The sequence below is a fragment of the Battus philenor genome, unplaced genomic scaffold (assembly GCF_028537555.1).
Source record: "Battus philenor isolate CCGP_79_NKW_IND1 unplaced genomic scaffold, ilBatPhil1.0.hap1 SCAF_6, whole genome shotgun sequence".
NCBI classification, from domain to species: Eukaryota; Metazoa; Arthropoda; class Insecta; order Lepidoptera; family Papilionidae; genus Battus; species Battus philenor.
The window spans coordinates 16229554-16251732 of NW_027181726.1; the positions used below are offsets into that span (position 1 = coordinate 16229554).

The 22179-nt window shown below is 35.1% G+C and overlaps 1 protein-coding gene across 1 annotated transcript; it reads right to left on the reverse strand.

Annotated features, from left to right (window-relative positions):
- Window positions 1-279: 279 nt before the first annotated feature.
- Window positions 280-21491, reverse strand: BTBD9 (BTB (POZ) domain containing 9). Its single transcript, XM_068773378.1, has 15 exons — window positions 21420-21491; window positions 20516-20616; window positions 18333-18496; window positions 17209-17272; window positions 15436-15592; window positions 14098-14197; window positions 12540-12668; window positions 11427-11586; window positions 10122-10344; window positions 7662-7821; window positions 5715-5842; window positions 4836-5075; window positions 3851-3929; window positions 2303-2411; window positions 280-1309 (listed from the first exon to the last, which is right to left on the reverse strand). The coding sequence occupies exons 2-15, from the start codon at window positions 20586-20588 to the stop codon at window positions 1149-1151; spliced, it is 1947 nt and encodes a 648-aa protein (XP_068629479.1). The 5' UTR covers window positions 20589-20616; window positions 21420-21491; the 3' UTR covers window positions 280-1148.
- Window positions 21492-22179: the final 688 nt, after the last annotated feature.

Below are 22179 nucleotides of genomic sequence, written 5' to 3' on the forward strand. Positions count from 1 at the left end.
CCACTGTTTTTTATTTAAAACGATTATTGGATTTAATATTTTATTTTCAACGAATTGTTATTAAAATAAATAATTTTAGTAAAAATGGCTATCAATTGAATTAATAAATTTAAAAATAATTGATATTGTTATTACATTTTATGGTATACATATTGCTACAATATGTAATATTAAACACAGATAACAACTACAGCTATAATTCAATTGCGATAAAAATAGCTTCATAAATATAGCAGTGTTAATATTAGCAGTGCCACATTATATTAAAAATACAAAATTTAAACGTTATCAATTTGATCATAATTAAAATTGTTTACAAGTAAATGATACAGTCTGTTCTGGTTAAAAATGCAAAAAACATTCTTCGCTGACCAAGATCCAATTCACACAACATATTCAATCATATCATTACTAATTTGAAAATAAATGTCACATTTATCTGTTAAAGGCATATTTTCAAACATTACCATTATCGAATTAAAAATGTAATGATAAGTATTGTAGCCTATTATAAATATATTTTTTACAGAACTGAGAGAACTGTTCATGTATATGAATATATAAATAATTAGGACACAAAGAATAATATAAGCAATTTGAGAATTAAAAAAGCATCCGTTAATAACAGATTATATAACAACAAAATACCAGAGCCAGTTAACCCTTTCGCTCCGGAGCTCATAAAAATAAATTAATCTCTCAACGGCCAGCGCGACAACAGGTAGTCTGTACTAACGACACGTATTCAAAAACTTCCGAATTTTATTGAACATAACCTCCAAAATACCAAATGTCAAAAACAATGGTTTCAAAGATTTTGAATTACGTAATGATTATACGAAAAAGAGTTCAGAGTGATCACTTTACATAATGGTGATTGCTTTAAATTTTCACACCTATAAACAACATTAATTAAGACAGTTTCTAACATCTATCCGGAGAAGTATCCGTTCTCAAATATCTCGTGTGCGTCTTGTCAATCACGGCTTATGTAGGCAAACTATTTTAATCATGATCAAATTTATAACCCACTGCATTAACATCGTGCTATCCTTGTTACACACGAGTATAGATGTGATGTTAAAGAGAGATGTAATAAAGTAAGGAAGAGTCTACACACAGTTGCAGTATGGCAGTGTCCTGCGTCCTCACTCCTCGTAGTTCTCGGCGGCCTCCTTGGCGGTCTCCGCGGGGGGGATACCGGCGGATATTGGGGGGTCGTCGGCTGAACCAACCGACCCGGCTGAGCTGACCGAACGCGCGGAGCCTGCTGGGGACGCCGTTCTGCGTTCCGGGCTTACGCTACCACCTAGACACAGATACAATTGGATTCTCTTAAAGGAAAGTTTCACGATAGTAACATCTTCTATGGAAACGTGTATCAGAGGGTGAGGACCTCAATAAATGGTTAGACCATTTCACCACAAGGCTCCGGGGACGAGGTTAAGGAGCGAGGCGGTCATCGTCGAACAACAGATCCTCTCGGGCTATATACCAGTGTCCATCATACGGTGGTAGCAATATCACGTCACACAAACTCGTGCGTGTATTGTACGGACGAGATTCAAGATACGATCGTAAAATTCATCAATTTGAATACGGCAACCGCCGCACAGACACTGGCGCACAACATGAGGTTGCCAATATGGAAGAGGGATAAGAAAGTAGAACGAAAGAGAAAGTCGCACGCAAAGTAATTTTAAAAACTGAACACTGATAGGGCGACTTTAAAATATAAAAAGATACTTATACTACAAAAAATGGCACGGACGCTAGTGTCAGTGGAATATGGATCCTAATAAAAAAAAAATTCACCTCCATTTTCAGCAATTTTAAATGGTTAACTAAATTGCTGAAAATGGATGATTTATGACAATTTGCGACTTGTCTAATGTAACTATATCTAATACATAAAATTCTCGTGTCACGGTGTTCGAACTTGAACTCCTCCGAAACGGCTTGACCGATTTTTACCAAATTTTACATGCGTATTCAGTATGTCTGAGAATCGGCTACTATCTATTTTCCATACCCCTAAGTGATAAGGGTGGTCCACCCCTAAATTTTATTTTTTATTTTTTAGACAATTTTTTTTGGTTTTTATTTTATTATGATACAGCATACAAAAATACATACAAACCTAAATTTTCACCCCTCTACGATCAACCCTTATCTTACATTTGTTAATTAAAAACTTTAATTTTTTTTGCAAAACAACGTTTGCGGGATCAGCTAGTATAATATATTTACGTTATTCAAGGCTTCGTGTGGTCTTGGGTACCCCAAAAGGAGAATAACTGACCTGCAGCGTTGCGTGCGTTCTCGCGTTCGTTGCGCTGCTTCTTAGCAGCTGGGTCGTCGCGCGGCTCCTCCACCTGCGCCGGGCACTCCAGGTGTACCAGGTGGAACACCTGTCAGGCACGTTAAAATCACATATAAAATAAATATTTATACTTGCGAATTGACTTCGCTGATTACCTTCGACTAGACAAAACATTGATATAAATAGATAATACATTATTCATTGCATTATTGGTATCATATTTAATGGAATCAGGCGTTACCTTGCGAAAGTACATCCTAAGTAAAAAAAGGACCAATATTTAGCCACTTCCGTACATGCAGTCGTAGTCGTGCAACAAAGTGCACTGCCCGCCAGCTCGCTGATAAATGCGTATGCGGCAAACAATGCGAATCACACAACCGCCACCGCCAAATTACTCAACACGTGTTTCACCCCTCCACGGGGCATCTTCAGGAGTTATGTTACACCGATTAGTGCCAAACACAGAGTCTTTGGCATTAATCGGTGTAACATTATTATTGGTATCGATTTTCACCCAAAATGCACGAAATATCGACTCCATCGAGAAGAATTTTTTCATGATATAAATTGTCCATATAGGCGCAGGCAAATGTTCATACGTTGTTGTTATACCCAAAAGTCAAACTAAACGGATTGACAGCTCGTTTTTGATGAGAGTCGCCAAGATTTGGAACGACCTGCCTGGGTCTATTTTTCCTGATGAGTTAAACTCTGGAGCCTTTAAGAGTAGAGTGAACAGGTTTCTTTTAGATGGGCGTGTATCACCTTCGTCTTCATCTACACTTTCCATCAGGTGAGATGGAAGACAAACGCCTATTCCGTTACAACTATATAAAAAATATGACATGTGAACACCAACATGATATAAATCCAAGTCCATAGAGATAGATCGAGCAGTGTAACCCAGTGGTAGAGATCCAAGACTTCGCGGGTTCGATACCAGATGATGGGTAAAAGTGTCCTCTGCGTACCATAATACCACACTGCTATCGTCTGCCTGCTAAGCGTGGCGATTACGATATATCTCTTATACTTTAGAATTATTTTTGATAAGTAAGTAGTATTGTATCGTAAGTACATTATTTGATTACAAATTTAATTACCTTTAAATCTTTTACTATCTATTTTTAATTATCTTATTTTTGGGACAGAGATATATTAGGTGGACCGGAAAGTAATGTCGCTTTCTGATGTTAAATTCACACGACTACAATATTATCAAGTTTTTATTTCTAATCAACAATATATTCACCTTCGTTATCAACAGCCTTTTGCCGTCTAGTATACAAATCAATGCCGGAGCGGTACCAAATCAATCGGTTTTTTTCTGTAAAATATGTCGACAGAAACGAAATTACTTTCCGGTACTCCTAATATTTCTCAATATTTTTTATTTATCTCCACCTCTTTCTCTCGCTCTCTCTCCATCTCTTTCTCTCGCTCTCTTTCTTTATCTCTTTTACTCTCTCTCTCTCTCTCTCTCTCTCTCTCTCTCTCTCTTAATACTATATGATAAACACTAACCTCGTTAACAGAGTTATGAGTTCCAACGATGCGTATAATGGAGACCGGGCGGGGAGTGAAATAGATCACTTGCCAGGATCTGAAAATCAGTTCCATTTCACAAGGGTCTTTGGTTTTCACCGCCTTCTGCGTGCCAACTGACACAGGACACTTATTAATTGAACATTAAGTAAATATTCAATTAATTAATTTTTTCTATATGACTTCTAACAATATGTATGACCCGTGGCGTACCGCAGTGCAGTGTATAATCGAGTGGTCGTTTATTACCGGATGTACAATTTATAATTATGTTCGCAATGTATAATCTAGTGTTGAGTGTATGACCAGGACTACAATGTATAATTGGGATTGCAGTGTATTGCCGGGTGTGCAGTGTTTAATCAGGTGCGCTGTGTATAATCTGGTGTGCAGTGTATAACCAGGTGTAATATGTGTAATCTAGTGTGCAGTACAGTGAACTCAATGCACAATTGGGTTTCCAGTGTAAAATTTAATTTTCAGTATATAACCGGGACTGTGATGTATAATCGGGTTTGTAGTGTATAACCGGGTGTGTTGCGTATAATCTAGTGTTCTATATATAATTGAGACTGCAGTGTATAAATGCGTTTGCAATGTATAACCGAGTGTGCTGTATATAATCTGATTTGCCGTGTATAATCTAGAGTACAATGTATATCCAGGACTGCAATGTATAATTGGGTATACAGTGTGTAGTCTAGTGCGTAGTTTATAACCAAGTGTGCAATGTATATTTAGGTTTGGTGTGTATAATCTGGTGTTCAGTGAAAAATTGAGCGTGCAGTGCATATTTAGGATTGGTGTGTATAATCCGGTGTCCAGTGTATAATTGAGTATGCAGTGTATAACCGGCTGTGGTATATATAATCGGGTGTGTTGTGTATAATCTAGAGTTCTGTGTATATTTGGGTTTGCTATGTATAATCTGGTGTCCGGTGTATAACTGGGTATGCAATAGTACCTGCAGTGGTCACGGGTGCGGTCAGCTACCATGTCCCAATGCCAATAGTTGAGCGAAGTCTCCACGTAATATGAATAGTGGCGGTAGTCGCAGTCCCAGAGCAGCATGCGGATGGAGCTTAGCATGTAGGGCTGCGCCAGCTGCACCACGATGGCGCCGGAGCCGAGCTGGTGACAGGTATAGCCCTGCTCCCAGTCGTAATGCTCCGTGTCACCGTTCAGCAGAGCATTTCTCGAACGACTGTTAGGGAAGAACTAAAGTTACTACTACACTGATATCCTATATGATCGACTATAGAGTCGATGACATATCAGTTTCTCTTCCTCTTCTCTTGTTCTGGTTGTTTGTTCTCTTGTTATGGTTGTTGTTGTTGCTTCTCTTTCTCTTCTCTGGTATATAGATCCTACCCGGTGGAGAAACGCCTCATTACGGAAATAAACGACATAATTAAGAGAAATGGCTGAATCCGAGCGGCATACGACATGTCTTCGTGACGATCTTTGGGGAGACCTATGATTTGCCAGTAAATTTATCTATAAATCCTAGTAAAGACTTTTTTAATGATAAGATTATGGAATGAATTTCTATAAGGACATATGTAATTCCAAAGCAAATTAAGTTTGTATCAAATAAAATTTCTAGGATCAGATAATGTTTGGAATCCTAAAGGTAAAAGTGATTGATGCCATTATGAGTAAGTTCATTTTGATTCTAGTTTCTATCTAATTGGGTTTTTTAGACATTCTTCTCTGTCCATATTTTCCCATACCGAAAAAGATTATCTAAAAATGTTATCACACACTTTTTCACACAGAACCTATATATATATAGTATGTGATAGGTAAATAAAGACTAGAGATGAACGGTAACTCTTCATACCTGATACCCTCGATAACGACGGCGGCCAGGTCCACGGTGGCAACGTTTTGAGTTGGCCGCACCAGGCCGTTGCACAGCGGCGGCACCCGAGCTGTATACATCGCCTCCAGCGCCACTGCGTGGAACACCTGCAACACATTTGCTGCATTTACCAGGAAGTTGACCTGGTTACCCACACCTGGTTTTATGAGTATAAACTTTTAACAGGTTAGTGAGGCTTCAGTTAGGTCTCCAATTTTTTGCATCAGCACGAAGAATTGCTCATCTGAAATGGAAATGTACAGGGTACATCGCTTGTGCAGCCAATGACCAGTGGGATCAAAAGATTGACGACCACAAGCCGTCAGACGCGGCATTGGAAGGCTTGCACTAGTAGGGCCGACGATGATGTGATTTTTCAGAAGGCCTATGGGGTCTACTATGGGTGTTTAACAGCTGATACCATGACGGAGAATTTTTTATATATGTAATATTTGAACATATATAAATGTTGTAAGATATTAGTTTTTTATCAATTTATCAATTTTTAACAGTTTATCAAATTTTTTATTTATTTTGGTGTTCACATTAGTTAATAGTGAAATCGCGTTACGAACAGTAAATTAGGAAACCGTATTCACATTGACCAGTTAAAGTTATAATAACCTCCAAAAATTAAGGTCGCGTCTTGCTAATTTACTATGATCGAATTAAAAAAAAGAGCAAGAGATACTAAAGGCGGTGTTGGGTGTTTAACAAATTTTTTATACATGTAATAATTGAACATAAATAAATGTTGTAAGAAATTAGTTTTTTTTTCATGTGTATCTTTCATAAAATGGGACTTACACCAATATCTTCATAATAATATTTGTTGTAAGGAAAAAAATGGTGCCCAACCTGAAATCTTGCGAATCTCTGGCCTTGGTAGTGTAGCGGCAACTGGCTGCATAGATTAATGAACGCTTCAAAACTAGGAGCGTTCGTATTTACGTGTATATACCTTTCTCTGTCGTACACATCTTCTGTCGCACTCACACAAACGACACGTGTGATTGGTTATAAAGTAGGGATTGTGATTGGTGGTTTAAATAAAGAGAGTTTTAGGATTCGTCAACGTAGTTTTAAGATTTGGTATAAACATAGGGTATCTGTTTTCATTCTGTTCTCTGCAAACGAGTTACTTTTAACTCCAAGAGACAGTTTCCTAAAGTAGTAATCGCAGTGTTTTGGAACGGTGATGAACTATGCATAGGGCTTACAATACCGAACTAAAATCTGAATACCGGTATTTGATGTTTGAAATATCTGGATACCGATATAAAAACCGGTTTTATTTATAATAAAATTACTAGTTATATTTTTACTTACCTCACAGTTACTATATCGACTTGTTAACAAATAATATATGAAATCCAAGATCAAATTCTTTGTTACATTTTATACATATTAGGCTCATATGGCATTATGTAATTAAAGAAGCAGAATATAAATTAATTGAAAGTATTTATGAAATAATATTAATAACTTGCGTTTATTTATTAAAGTACGCTCTTAAAAAAACAATAAATCGTTCAATTTTTACATGGCAACACTATAGCTGAATTGCAAAATGAAACAATCTAATCTAAACTATTTAATAATTTTCGTGTTACATACTTGATGTATTTGTAAAAACGAGATCTATTCATCAGGCAGTAGACGTAAAACATAAACAATCGCTTTATGGTGCCATATTCGGCTCCGTTTGTGTAATAAATGTGTTTGATATAGATTTTAATACAATCAAATTTTTTATCTTAAAAAAAAATTAATTAATTAATATTATTTTAAATTGGATTTATATTGTCCATTAATTAAATTTTCATCAGCTAATGTAAAACCGAAATACCGGTATTTTTAAATAATTATCGGATTTTAATTCTGGAAAAAAATGGTCCGGGTATTGTGAGCCCTAATTATTCAGACCTTATTGACGGTGTTGCTGGTGCCGACGATCTTGATGTACTGAACTACGCGGGCCTCGAAGTACAGGTTCTGCCAGGAGCGACAGAAGTAATTGCTGTGGTCGATCACCCGCACCCAGTCCTTCTGGTCCACCGACACCTCCACGTAATACGCGTACGATCTGAACACGTTCAATTCTTTTAATAAATGGCTCCACATTTTAATTCATAAACAGTCAAACATATAAGCAGCTCAGAAGACGAATTTGAATGAAATAAATAATAATCTTTTCAGTTATTAAACGATTTACTCGTTGGGTCCTTTTTTCTAGGTTGACCAGCCCTTTTTTAATAGCTCCTGAATATATTGTGTAATAATTTCCGAAGCCACTGTAAATAAGTCTACCTTTTATCAATATTTTTTTACATTAACTTTGATATTAATTTAAATAACTTGAAATATAATGTTTATTGTTATGAGTAAATATAAAACTTATGACAAGCAATGTAATTTTGTTATTTATACTTAAATTTGTTATCTTTCTCAACTGTAAAAATGTAATAAAAATGAAATTTAAGAACGCTGTGATTAATTCAATAAACACTTACGTTTTTATTTACACACCCTGTATATATCTTCTTTTTTTTTTTGCAGAGTTTACACCTCGAAAAATTACTTTATACGCTTTTATAATTAAATTGATTAACAAAGAATTTTAAAAACGAATGTAACAAAAAACATTAATTTTGTCAATGTTTGCGTTTTGACTTAACCGCATTTGCTTCTGAACGGCCCATATCTCAGAATCAAAATAAATTTTAGCAGTAAACTAACACCGAGACTGGTCTGTTAGGAAGAGCTGACCGGAAACTAAACAGTTGCTATTCTTAACCACTTAGATACGAGCGACGAGTATACTCGACGGCGACTGGTGAATGCCCACAGCCGTCTCTTACCTGCTCCGACAATGGTCTCTACTTGCTCTTTAACACACTTGTGACGAGAGTATTTTATATTACAAGCAGATACAGATACACAACACGTTCACCTAATGTTATTATAATAAACTGTAATTACAGAGACAGGTTAAAATTTCTTGCATGACGAGTAAAGTCGACGCTCGGCCGTGCGCGTTAATATTACGACCGTCGACTATACTCGACGCTCGGCTATGTGTATAGTTTTGTGGCCGAAATGGTTAAATGAATTCAGATCATGTCAACAAACCAAGTTACACAAATTTCGATCAATTAACTCTCAACTCTACGAAGATATAAATACGGGCGAAACTCAAATGAATAAACAAACTACTACTTAGGAAGAATCCCACAATGGATTGTAAATGAACAATTTTATTTCTGTGTAATTCCCCTTTTCGATGCGCCGCTGACAATGACGTAATGTTGCCCCTTCAAGTTATATACAATCGTTTACATATTTTTTTTTTCAAATAATTTTGTTTAAATATCAAGATAAAGGAATCTAGTCTTCTGATCAGAGTCTTATGTCTATCATTGGACCTACACCAATACCTCACTTTGTGTCGTGGTTACGTTCCAAAAAAACACGACGCAAATTGAAACGCCGCAAAGTGAATTAAGATTTTCTATAGCAAACCATGTAAAAATCGAAGATAGGTTCCACGGTTACAAAAACACTACATTTTAAAAAGAAAATTGAACAAAGTAAACATTTAAAAAACAAAAATAATATATCTCTGCCAATAAATAAATTGGAATAATATTTACCTTTTTTGTAACCAGAAACCACACGTAAAAACTTTTATAAATTTATTATTCTCTTTAAAAAAAAATCAAAACACACTACATGATTTAAACTGAACTCTACAATTACCAAAACAAAGTGAAAATAAACTGTATTCAAATTTGGTTGTTTTTAGTTAGAAAGGAAATCCCCGAGTTTTGATGGGAGTGTGCAATTAGAAACAACGAGTGTTGCCATCTTTTAAAAAAAAAGAAAATTTAAAAAAAAATTAAAAACTTGAACCTAAAACAACGCAACATCGAAAATCTAACGACACACAATGAAAATTAGTACTAACTAAGCAGCGACGCAAAACGAAACGACGCAAAGCGAGGTATTGGTGTATTTCTCTCTTTCAGACTATTATCTGTGAAGTTTGAGTACTGCAAAGTGTTCTCTGACATCCTGTATAAAAACCTAGAATGTAGTGGTTAAAGATAGATGTATGGCTAATGGAATGAAAGAACGACTGGGAAAATTGAAAAGAAACAGTACGACAGATAAGATGATATATGAAAGAGAAGAATGATAATAATAAAAAATATGAATAAATTACTAGAATTAAAAGGTCCCTGTCCCACACGAGATAGGGGAACGAGAGGTCCCCAACAGCGATGACCATTATAATTTAAAAAAAGACACCCTGTATAGAGTACAGCATCGTTTCCAATCCAATGTATTGCTGGAGTGAAGAAAATAAAACAAAATGATTCTCACCTATTGTCGCGATCCCACAGCAGCAGACGCAGGTGGTTGATGATGGTGCTGGTGGCCAGTCGCACCAGGATGCCGGGGTTGTCGGGCGCGTCGCTGATGGTGTGCCGGGTGTAACCGCGCTCCATGTCGTAGTTCTCCGTATCGCCGTCCAACAGTGCCGACCTCATGTCGCCGGATATAACACGAGCGCCTCGCTTCGGCGTCGCCACGTTCTCTTCCGGCACTGCTGTCAATATTCATAGACAATTCTCTTTTTAAATAATACTTTCACGTATATACATCATTGGTTAATAGGTTAGTAGGTTCACTAGATGTTTGGCACTGGTCGGTGTAACATCTGAAGATGCCCCGCGGAGGGGTGAACACGTGTAGAGTGAATTTATTAGCTACTGCACTCACGACTACTGCTGCATAGCGGTAATAGCTATATATTAGTCGCTTTCTTAGTTCATTGGTTATTGTTTTCTTTGTTTTTTTTTTTAATGGCCTCCACTATTAGGGGCCTCTCGAACCCCTATCTTTGGTGGGACAGGGACTTTATGGGCAATTTTATTTATTCACATAATTATTTTTTATTTTCCTTCTCTACTTTCATACTTCACATAATCTTTCATTCTATTCTTTTATGTCACAATTCTGCTTTCTTTCCCTTTTGCTTTGTTTACCTTTCTTTCATCCTCTTTTCATTATACATTTTCTTCATTTCTATTTTTATTGTATCACATTTTTATCTATTCTATATTACAGTTTTATATTATTTTATTTTTTTAACTTGTCTTGTTAGTTTTTATTTGTTGTCTATGCCTAACTTTTATTTCTTTCTATTGCATATTGTGTGATTCTTTTGCAATAAGAGAGGAATTCTTCCCTTGTATCCTTTCCGCTTATCAGGGAGGCTATTGACTCCTCCCTGATTTCAACGCCAGACCGGCACTCGAAGCCGACATTGGTTATTGTTGCAAAAGTGCGGACATTTCACACGGGAGACAAAGGGAACGCTATCTATTTTTTTTAATTTTTCGTCTGAAGTGGCAGTGGGGGGAGCATATCGCTGACCCGAAAGTTCCTCGAGTGACGACCACGAGCCAGTAGACAAAACGTGGGTCGCCAACATGTGGACCTATGACAAGGTCCAAGGTCGTGGTAAGTCAATTGGATGTAGCCGATATGATGATGAAGAAAGAAAGGAAGATAAAGGTGTCATACTGTCACGAGGTGTAACTGATTTACCGTATAGCTGATCGAAGTTGGCAGCCGGTTTAATAATGTGAGAACATCATAACAAAGGGAGATGAGTGAGCTCACGTAGGAGTCCCCGGTGGCGGAGATCCGTGCTCTTGGTCTGAGTCTTCTCTTGTATGGCGTCCAGGAGCATGTCGGGAGTGACCAGCGCGAACGGCCGCACTACCGTCAACAGCTCCTCCAGGCTCATCAGCGTCAGGCGCACGCACTTCAAGATCTTCTCCTGGGGAGAGAACAAGTCTTTAATACGATACACGGTTGTGCTGAAATACGGATTAATCTATACTGCAGTACGTAGAAAATGGTTTCCATTATTGGTACATATATATCTTGTCTTTATAAATTTTAAACTAAGCCTTTAATAAAAAATCCTCTTTCTTTTTCTATCGTCTAGGTCGTTTAATACCATAAACGACCAAGGTATAAGTGTCTCCTAAAGATATTTGATATCTAATCGCGGTGTAGTATTATTGTAAGTTGAGGGCGCTGCTGTGCGTACTCTGGAAACTTTTTTGTGAGCAGTGACAATCCAATGTAATTAAAATACAAAGGGTGAATTAATTAAGATTATTGTATCCCACAAATCGATCTCACGATCTACAATCACAAGTATCACTTGTCCACTGCTGGGCATCCACTACTAACTTCCTTCTTATTCTAAAGAGAAACTCGATAGCCTGTACAGCGCATAAACGTGGAACCGTAAGATAAAATGAAAGCAAAATTATTCTTTGGAAAGGTGAAGACGAAGAATCCAGCCGTGATTCCTATCCCCACTCCACACATCCATGTACTAATTTCTCCATTTTCCAAACCAGCAATTTCTCTCGATAACGGTTTAATACACGAAAGAATGACATCGTAGAATCTTGTTGTCTAGAATATCGTGAATGGATCTAGGTAAACCAGCTTTGGGATCAGGTAAAGACCTTCATAGAACCTCTTTTGAGTCTAAGCCAAAGTGACTCGGAGTAGGAGAAATAGTCAGTTTACTTGCATAGAACCCTCAAGTACTTCAGCCATATTAAACGGACTAGTGGCTTGAGGATGGTCACCTCCTCGTTGGACAGACTCAGAACTTTCCAAAAACAGAAGTCTAGAAATGACATCAGATGATTGGCCACAACCCTCAGACAAAAAGAAACGCCTGGATAGAAAGTAAGAAGAACATCTTACCACCTGCATCATCCCACTCTCGGACTTGACCCACTGCTGGTTGGCGTTAAACCAGCTGCACACCGCTTTAAAGATGTCCACCTCCGGGGCAAAGAACGAGTCCCTCTCCAGAAGTCCCTGAAGCGCCTCCTGTGACACAATCCAGACATTATTAAAAGATAAAGATAAAAGATAAAACTCGTTTTTAATACATTGGAACTTTTATTGATCGTCAACTTATTATTTATTTCTTTTTTAATCTATTTTATTTTTGACTTTGCTTCGCAAGGTGTTATGGTTGTGGAGAATAATCAGGAAAAATTTAAACACTTTACACTGAAAACTAAGGTATCCTAGAGTCCTCTAGATATATATCTTTGTTGATGACATTTCTCAAGGAGTTTGACTGATTTTGGAGAAATATTATTATTTTTAAACCGTTTATCTCGTGATTGAAATTCTTTGGTAAGCAATTCAATGGTAAGAGACAGATGTCTCTATTATTATATAGTCATGTTATTAATAATTAAATTAAATAAAGGTTTTAAGTTAATCTTGGTTCAATTTAGAATGCTTACACAAGAATTCAAATCGCTTTTGCTGTGAGCTCTTCTCGTGACGTTTTGAACACTCTAAGCTTTAAATTGAAGTATGATTTATACAGGAGTTCAATCTAATTGTATTTTACCATCAGATTGGGTTATTCTGATACTATATATCACATACACAAGTGGTCACTACAAATCAGAAAATTCCAAATTATTTTATACTTGAGTTCACCTTTTCTAAAACGAACTGATATCATGGACTTACATAGTTTTTTTTTTTTAATTTTAATTTTTGAATCTATACACCACAGACATTCGTGCCTTTGTTTTTACAACAGTTAATTTTTCTGTTTTTTTTTCTTTATTGCTCACATTCCTGCATGCCAGTATTTATTAAGCTAAGTTACTCTTGTCAATCCTAAAATTATTTTAAAACTAAATTAGTACTTAAAGTGAAATTGTCATTTAATACTCTGTGGCATTAGGAAGGCAAGTATTTTTTTTCTAAGTTGGTAGAGCTGTCTATAACATTTGCCAAGGATCTGCTTGTCAAAAGTTATATCATTCATCTCAGCCCAAATCATTTTGAAGGATGTTATAAATCTAGATTTTTTCTCTCTTCTTAAATCTAGATTCGCTTTAAATCTAGATTGTTCGAAATCATACTATACTTTTCGCCACTTCAAGCTCAAAATTCCAAAGCGCAGACGCTGTTTTGACTCGAGATAAAAACCGAATCGAAGGTTTTGAAGGCTATACCGGAAAAAGACTATTCCTTTTATCGGCGGGGATAACATTGATTTAAAACAATAAATAAAGAAATTGCATTCTATAAACAAATTGACTTAACTTTTTGATAGCAGTATTACATACTTTTTTTATTGGTATCTTGTGATTTTTTTTACAACGTCATTAGTCAAAATTCTATTTCTGGTGTATTTACTATTGATACAATATACTTATTGATAGACAGTGAGCATCTGTTTGCTGAAACGAAGACAGAGAAAATAGCTAGGATTAAATTCACTTACAACTGATAGCTGCAAGAAGGAGTCATGCTGGAGAACCTCCGTTGCGTTTCTATCCAAGAAGTTGTAGCAGTAGTCCATCAGCGCATCCAATCCGTACAGCCTGCATCAATCAAAATTCAAGTTAATACAAACTTGTAAATTGACTTTAAAGTCATTAGCATTATTTATTCATTTACACTTTACTGTACACCATAGACCAGTGATTTCCAAAGTGGTCTATATCGACCCCTAGGGGTCTATAACAACCTGTAGGAGTAGACCCCTTCAGCGTCCCCGTCAGCGAAAAAAAATTTGGGGGTCCATGAAATGAAAATGGGAATCCACGATAGTGCATCTCATCACTGATAGTACCTATTTACTTACATCATACTATCTTATAATATCAAAACATTTACATTATTTATAAAAGTACCTATGAAGTAAAAAAATTATTATATATGTTTATAAAATTGTGTAAGTTGTAGGATGTTAGTATTCGCTTTGTGGTCGCAGTACAATTTGAACTTGTAAAAACATGAGAGTCGCAGTCTCAGAGCTTCGCTACCTTGCACTGACTTGTTCATTTCGTCACTCTTTAAATACGAATGTGGGACAAATACGTTAATTCGTTTCCTGAATCTTGAAATTCTAAGAAAATATTTTAAAAAATATAAACAGATAGTATATCACATAAACTATAGTGAGTCAGTGTTATTTTGATTGAGAGTGCCGGAGAAAAGTAAGTACATTATTTTTTATTAAATTTTAGTTTTGTACTCGTAGTTAGCAAAGATAGATAAATTACGCCAATCATGACATTTAGAAATTTACAGGAAATCAATATCAGGTAAGTAGGGGATCTACCCAACACGGAAAAACATGGCAAGGGGTCTACGACACAAAAAAGTTTGAGGAACCCTGCCATAGACAATAGGTGTTACCGCACGAGGCAGTCTCTACGAGGACAAGCTTTGGAAAGAAATGAGAGACATGAAGGAAAGGGCACTTCTGGATGCACATACATACAAATACATGTATTTCTTTAAGCACATACATATACACAAACATACTCATATAAAAACACACAAGTTATGCAATTAAAATCATATATATATATATTTTATATATATATATATATATGTATATATATATATATATGTATATATATATATGTATATATATATATATATATTTATAAATATTTATATATATATATATACATACATACATACATGCGTGTGTCGGAACTTTGTAATTTCGGTCAGACAGATGGTGCTAGTAGTTTCACCGCATAAACACTAGGGCTATAAAAAAACATAATACAGTAATAAGAGCTTCCACCGCTTGTAATATCATCACCTGGCAGCATCGAGCACAGAGCAGACGTTCCTCAGCGCCAACACCTGCCGCAAGTAATCAGAAATAGCAGCCTCCAGCTCTTGAAAGTTGAACTGGTGCGCCAGTCCCAGCATATCCAGCACGGTGTCCTCGCGGAGTAGAGACAACCCCATATGGCCTGGGGAAATAACTTTAATCAACATGGTGATGGCCTTTAAGCTTTGTTACCTATGTAGGATAGAACCACCAAACTAATAGTCTATGAGCCCGCGACGCCCAGACCTTCGTTATCTAATATATAAAATTCTCGTGTCACGGTGTTCGAACTTGAACTCCTCTGAAACGGCTTGACCGATTTTTACCAAATTTTATATGCGTATTTAGTAGGTCTGAGAATCGGCTACTATCTATTTTTCATACCCCTAAGTGATAAGGGTTGTTCACCCTTAAATTTTTTTTTATTATTTTGACGAAATTTTTTGTTTTTATTTTTTTATGATATAACATACAAAAATACATACAACCCTAAATTTTCACCCCTCTACGATCAACCCTTATTTTTAAATTGAAAATTAAAAATATTTTATTTTGCAAAACAACGTTTGCGGGATCAGCTAGTATTATATAAGCTGAAAATTCTTCTATATATGTCCCCTATACAGGTATAAGCAAACCCAGCCTATACAACCTGGGTCGCGGTTGGCTTTGGCAGGTAACAGGTAGTAAAGGTGAGTAAAATTGTGTTTCAAATTTGTGATAGTATAAAACCTAGTTTTCATATATTTTAACTAACAATCATATTAGAAACCGCCTCGTCTATTGGCGGACACTTAGAACGGTAACAAACCCTTTCCAGACACCCTCACAGTTTAATTATTCATAAATCTACTTTCATCATAGTATAAAATCTGACTTTTATATATGTTATTCCGAAAACTATATGAATAATGTTTCCACAATCAAGTCACTTTCTATGGTTCCCCTATCTTCCCAGACACATGTACGTTGGTGCGAGTGAAATAGCACGATCTATACTCTAAATATATCAAGAAAATTAATTATGTAGATTTATAAAGGATTAAGAAAATATATTTTACAAAAATAATTTTAAAAAAAATTTTCATCAACAAATTATGAAATCAACAATATAATAATGCGATACATTACGCTATTAACATTCTATGTCTGGGCGTCGCAAGCTCTCACTCTATGAGCTAGACTAATAAGACAAAATGTAAAAGTTCATAGAGGACATGTAAAAATTAAAAAAAAAATTGTGGCGGACACAATATTAGTCATTCTATCTTCTTCCTTCCTTCACATTTTCTTTCATTCTTATTGCCATTATACCTTCTATATATTTTAAAAATATTAAATTTTCTAAAATATCTTTACAATAGATTGCAGGTTTTCTGGTAGAGTGTCCACTAAGGGGACCAACATAGGAAAGGTAATGAGAGCTCACTGGACTTAGGCAGCGCAAAGCAAGTAGATATTAAGGAGAGGCCTAAAGCCTTTGCAGTGTGTCTATACGCTGAAAGCAATATAAGCCGACCATCAATTTGTATCAAATTCAGTATAGTACCCAGCAACCAGAGCTGATGCTTCCGGGACAGCCTTCAAGATTTTGGCCTGCCCACTGTAACTTCAAGTTATTAGTCCTGGGCTACATCAGTTGTCATCTGTTAATTCCTTATTCAATTTTGTAGAGATATCTTCAGCGTAGCCCTCTAAGAGTGATCACATTTCATGATTATTTGGAAAACATTATATATTAATTTTGTAACATCTTACCCGAGTAAACATATCTCAGAAGCGCCTTAAAAGCCTGCAGTGGAGCCTGGAGTTCAACCTCTGCCTGTTAAAAAAAACAATCATTAACTTAATACCCTGTCACTCACATAACCTAAGTAAGGAAACGACCAATATTTAGCCACTTCAGCACATGCAGTGGCAGTCGTGCAACAAAGTGCACCGCCCGCCAGAAAAACATTCACAACAGTCAACAAACAGTCAGAAACATTTTGTCCTTTTCAATTAACACCCTATGATTACACATGTAATATTAAAATAACTTACTATTCACTAAGAAACAAAGATATACTATATCTATTACTAGAAACAAACTCAATTTACAATTTGTATGTGGCGGACATAGGAGCAAGAGATTTAAAAGAGAAATCTCTCTTTAAAAAAGTGTTTCTTTTAAATGGCTCCCACTATTAAGGGCCTCTCATTCACTTACCTTATATTTGGGACAGACATATGTTTTACAATAATTTTTTCACATACTTTGCTATTTTCACCCTTTCTCATTATTCACAAGTTCTCCATCTTTCCTTACTTACTGCCTTTAACAAATTAACTCTCTTCACTCAAGCAGGCTTTAAAAATCCCAATAAAGCTATCATGTGAATAAAGACCATAAAAACAAATGTGACCTCTATTAAATACAGTATTATGCCAGTACTAAAAAAAAGGAAATCCTGTACTAAAATCACCAACAAGCTCCCAAACAAGCTTCCCAAAGATATATATATAGAAGGATATACCATAATCGCCATGCGTAGCAAGCGGGTTGGCAATCACAGTGTGGTATATACACAGAAGACGCTGCTACCCATCCTCTGAAAACTTGTTCTTGAGCAGTGACAATCCCCTGTCAAGTCTCAGTCCTCTACCAGAAAGCTGTTGCTCTTTTTAAAACTATATTTGTAAAGAGCAACTGTTCAGTCTTGCTGGCACTACTCAGCAGTACTGCCTTTTGAGACAGCGGTAGCTTCCTGACAATACTGACATTTTATGCTGATAGACGATTCAAAAGTGCTTGTACCATCCTATTTGAATAGAGAATATTTTAATTTTCACATAGAACTGAAACATAGGTAGTATAACCTAACAATGGTTATAATATTTACCTGATTGGCCTCCCGCATACCACCGTACAGCAGAGCCCTGAAGTAGTCGCTGCTGGCCGCCAGGATCACCTTGTGGGCGGGGATACGCTGCCCCTCAACAACTAGAGTCACATCAGAATACTCCGATGACAGACAGAGAGACCCGATGTGCTCTGACAGGTGACCTATTAAAACATACCATGTTAAAAATACAGTAAACTCTCTTTATTCATGGGTGTACATGTTCCATAAAATTACCGCGAATACAAATACCGTGAATAGGTAATGGTAATTTATATGGGATCAAATCCTAGGAGGCAAAATAAAATAAAACTTACATATTAAAAAATAATTTTAAGTTTCCGAACATACTGAGACATCTTAAATTTTAACAATGCTTTGGAGAATTTCGTAATTTTCTCTTGATTGGCAGTTTTTAAAAGCTCCTTCATTTCAAACTAACACAGCAGACGCATTAGCAATTTGCCTCTTAAAGATGTCTAATCTTTAAGATGTAAATTCATTCCATAGACGGATCAATGTTTATAAAGAAATTGCAAAACTCGTTTGCCATTCTTAAACCTTCACTAATATTTTTCAAACTGAATATCACATTTCTAATGTTTTTTGAAGCCTCTTCTTCAATGGGCTGTGAATTTTACATTTTAACATAACTTTCTTTTAGTCCATTTTATGTGTCAATGGAATCTTTTTATTATTATGTATGTACTTATTAGATCCACAAATAAAGTAGCTTTTAGCAGCAAATTGAGTCACATTTTTTAATCTACAAATAGTGAAAAGGTAAACATGGAACATTTATTGTAGTTTCAAATAAACTGTCACTAGGGTGATGGACAGCATAAGTCACTAGATGCAGTAGTAGAACAGTCATTGTGATGATCTTTGGGGGACCTATGCCTTACAGTGAGTGTCTATGGACTGAAATGACAATACAGATTATATAAGGCCATTGTCAATATAAGCAAAGTCACATAAGCAAGTGTTTTAAATAATTTAGTGGTTTAAACCAAGATCAGTATATTTGGTACTCCATACATACACATTTGACTTTCCAAATGGTCAAGTACCTTATAATGGAATGATTTTTGTATACAACCAACTCTTTTTTTACATGGTGCATATGTTCCTCAGAAAAGTATGCAAAAAAAATTGTTAAACACATTCCATGCCATGATGACCCACATGGCATGGAATGTCCACCACCACACCTCCCTCTGCACTTTCCGTGCAGCCCATTTGCAGTTCTTATTGAAAAACAAAGGATTCTTAAAAAACGAATTGTAGGATAAAGATAACTCCACACCATGTATGTGCATAGGTAATGCATATTAAAATTCATAACTTTTTCCCACAAATTATAGTTTTGCAACATTGAAGCATGTCTTAAACAACTTTTATAATTTTTAAAGTTTGGATCCTATATGCTCCAAAGGGCCTGAATGGAAAATCATAAAAAATTGTTGTGGCACAGAATGTGTTAAACATGCAACATATGGTAAATATAGTAATATGAAAAAACTAATTATATAAAAAAGGCATAAGTAATAATAAAATATATATTATTTGACTATTTATAAAACAAAAAGATTCATATTCATTACAAAAATGAATGAAATTAGTGTACAATGAAAATTCAGTCCATAAATACACAACACAAAAAATTTTAATTAGGAATAAAAATAAATTTCACAACTAATTCTAGCTTTTACTTATATACAGGGAGTGGGGAGAACAATATTCTCCCAAATGTAATTTGTTGCTGTATAAATAACTTTCTACAAGACATTATCTGAGCTATTACAAAATCTTATTAAAAAGACTGTAAAAAAGGAGTTGGGTCTATTTATTCATTTATTTTACTTCAAAGATATTAAGTGCAACAGATTATAAATATTTGATGGAAATCTCTCACATATACATATATAGATAAATAACATGATCACTCTAAAATATGTTTTATTTGCAACATTAACACTTTTTTTCACACAATTGAATGCCCCTATACTCACGACATTGCAAACATTCTTAAAAAATCAAATTCTGAATGTATGGTGGCATTCAATTGTTTTTCTTGCATTAGAAATAAAGAAATAAATTTCCTAAAAATCCATTAACCAACTAGTCATCATTCTAGAAAAATGTGCTTGTTTGTTAAAAGTTAAATTAAACTCTCTACTTACTTATATGTTCAATGTCTCCCACTCTTGTACTGGGAGAGTTGTTCACCGTCATGTACTGGTGTTGGCTGCTCATCTTTTAGCTGCAGCATCCGAAAGCAGCCCTTTATAAACACAGAAAATGTCAAAAATAACTACAGTGTACACATAGTTCATTTTTAAATCAATCTGGTGGTAAAACAGACAGCTTCTAACATGTCGTAAGTTTAACATCAATTAAATGTAGTATCACCAATTTATATAGGTGTAAAGATAGATTAAATGATGGCTGCTACCAACCAGTCTACAAGATAGTATACTTAGATTTATGCTAAGCATCCTCAGTCAAAGATACCAAAGATTTTTATATTCCAAATGTTAAACAACCTAGTGATGAAAAAACACATTATCATAGAAATTTTACTAGAACCTTATAGACCATTGCTACATGATATGATTTTGTATTTTCTTAGTAGAGCTTATCATAGTGAGTAATTAATATGATTTACTGTTGAGTCAAGAAAAAAAATAAAAAAAATGTTTGTGTTTGCGTCTTAATGTGCAAAAAATAATAAGACGCTTATGTCAATTGCTTGTTAAACTTGTTAAGAAGAGAATATGTATTTAAATATATGTGTATTAATTTTTTTTCTACTCGATAAATCTTAAACCATTTTGTTACCTAGCAAAAGGGACATTGAGGGATTAATTCGGTAGTCCCTTGCAGCTTGTTATAAATGCTTTCAAACACAAAATAAATTTATCCACATATATCATAACGATTTATATAAAAGGAAAAGCAAGTAACTAACACGGATATCTTGAAGAAAACCGGCGATGTATTGCGAAAGCTACGTTCACTAACTAAACAAAAATAATAGAAACGCGCAGTGGATTATCTTAAGATTCTTAGAATGCGTGTAATTACCTTAAAAATATAAAACCGTCTATTATAAGCGAAATCACTTCACAGAAATTCTACCCTCTGGTAATGGTATAGTATACTTCAGGGGTATATTTTTGTATAGCATAAAATGAAAAGCTATCTCATAAACTGACATTTGATTATTTTGAAGCGATTTCTTTTTAATTATTGTAACATTCGTTACACAACTTTCTGCCAGAGTAAACAATATAAAATATTCTAAAAATATACTAAAATGAAAAAAAAAACATTAAATTCGAATATAGTTTCATGAATAAAAACATTTTCCGTTCATTTTAATAGTTCCATGTTAATTTTAAAAATTGTGGTAGTAATATCATTACGAAAGTAGCAGGACATTGACCAGTCGATTATAAAACTTGCTCGCAATAGTAAGTATGAAACAGAATTTTTTTCTTCTAAAATTGTGCATCATGTAAAATCGCTGATTAAGTTGAAATAAATTTCATGTTCGAAATGTTGAAGATATTACAAAACAGGACAGATTATTACTTACGCATAATTGTTTGGCGGCAAATATATCTGTAAAAGGATGAGTATAAAAAGGTTACCCGTGATTTTATTAAACTAAAATTGTTGCTTTTTTAAAACCAAAGTGAATTGTAAGCTGAAACCTTATATGGTAATAAAGTCCACTATCGGAATGTTAATTAAATTGTTATATCTTGGGCAAATAAGCAACACCTGATTGTGTTTTGCCCATTTGCTTAAGGGATAAAATGTTACTCTCATTTGCAATTCA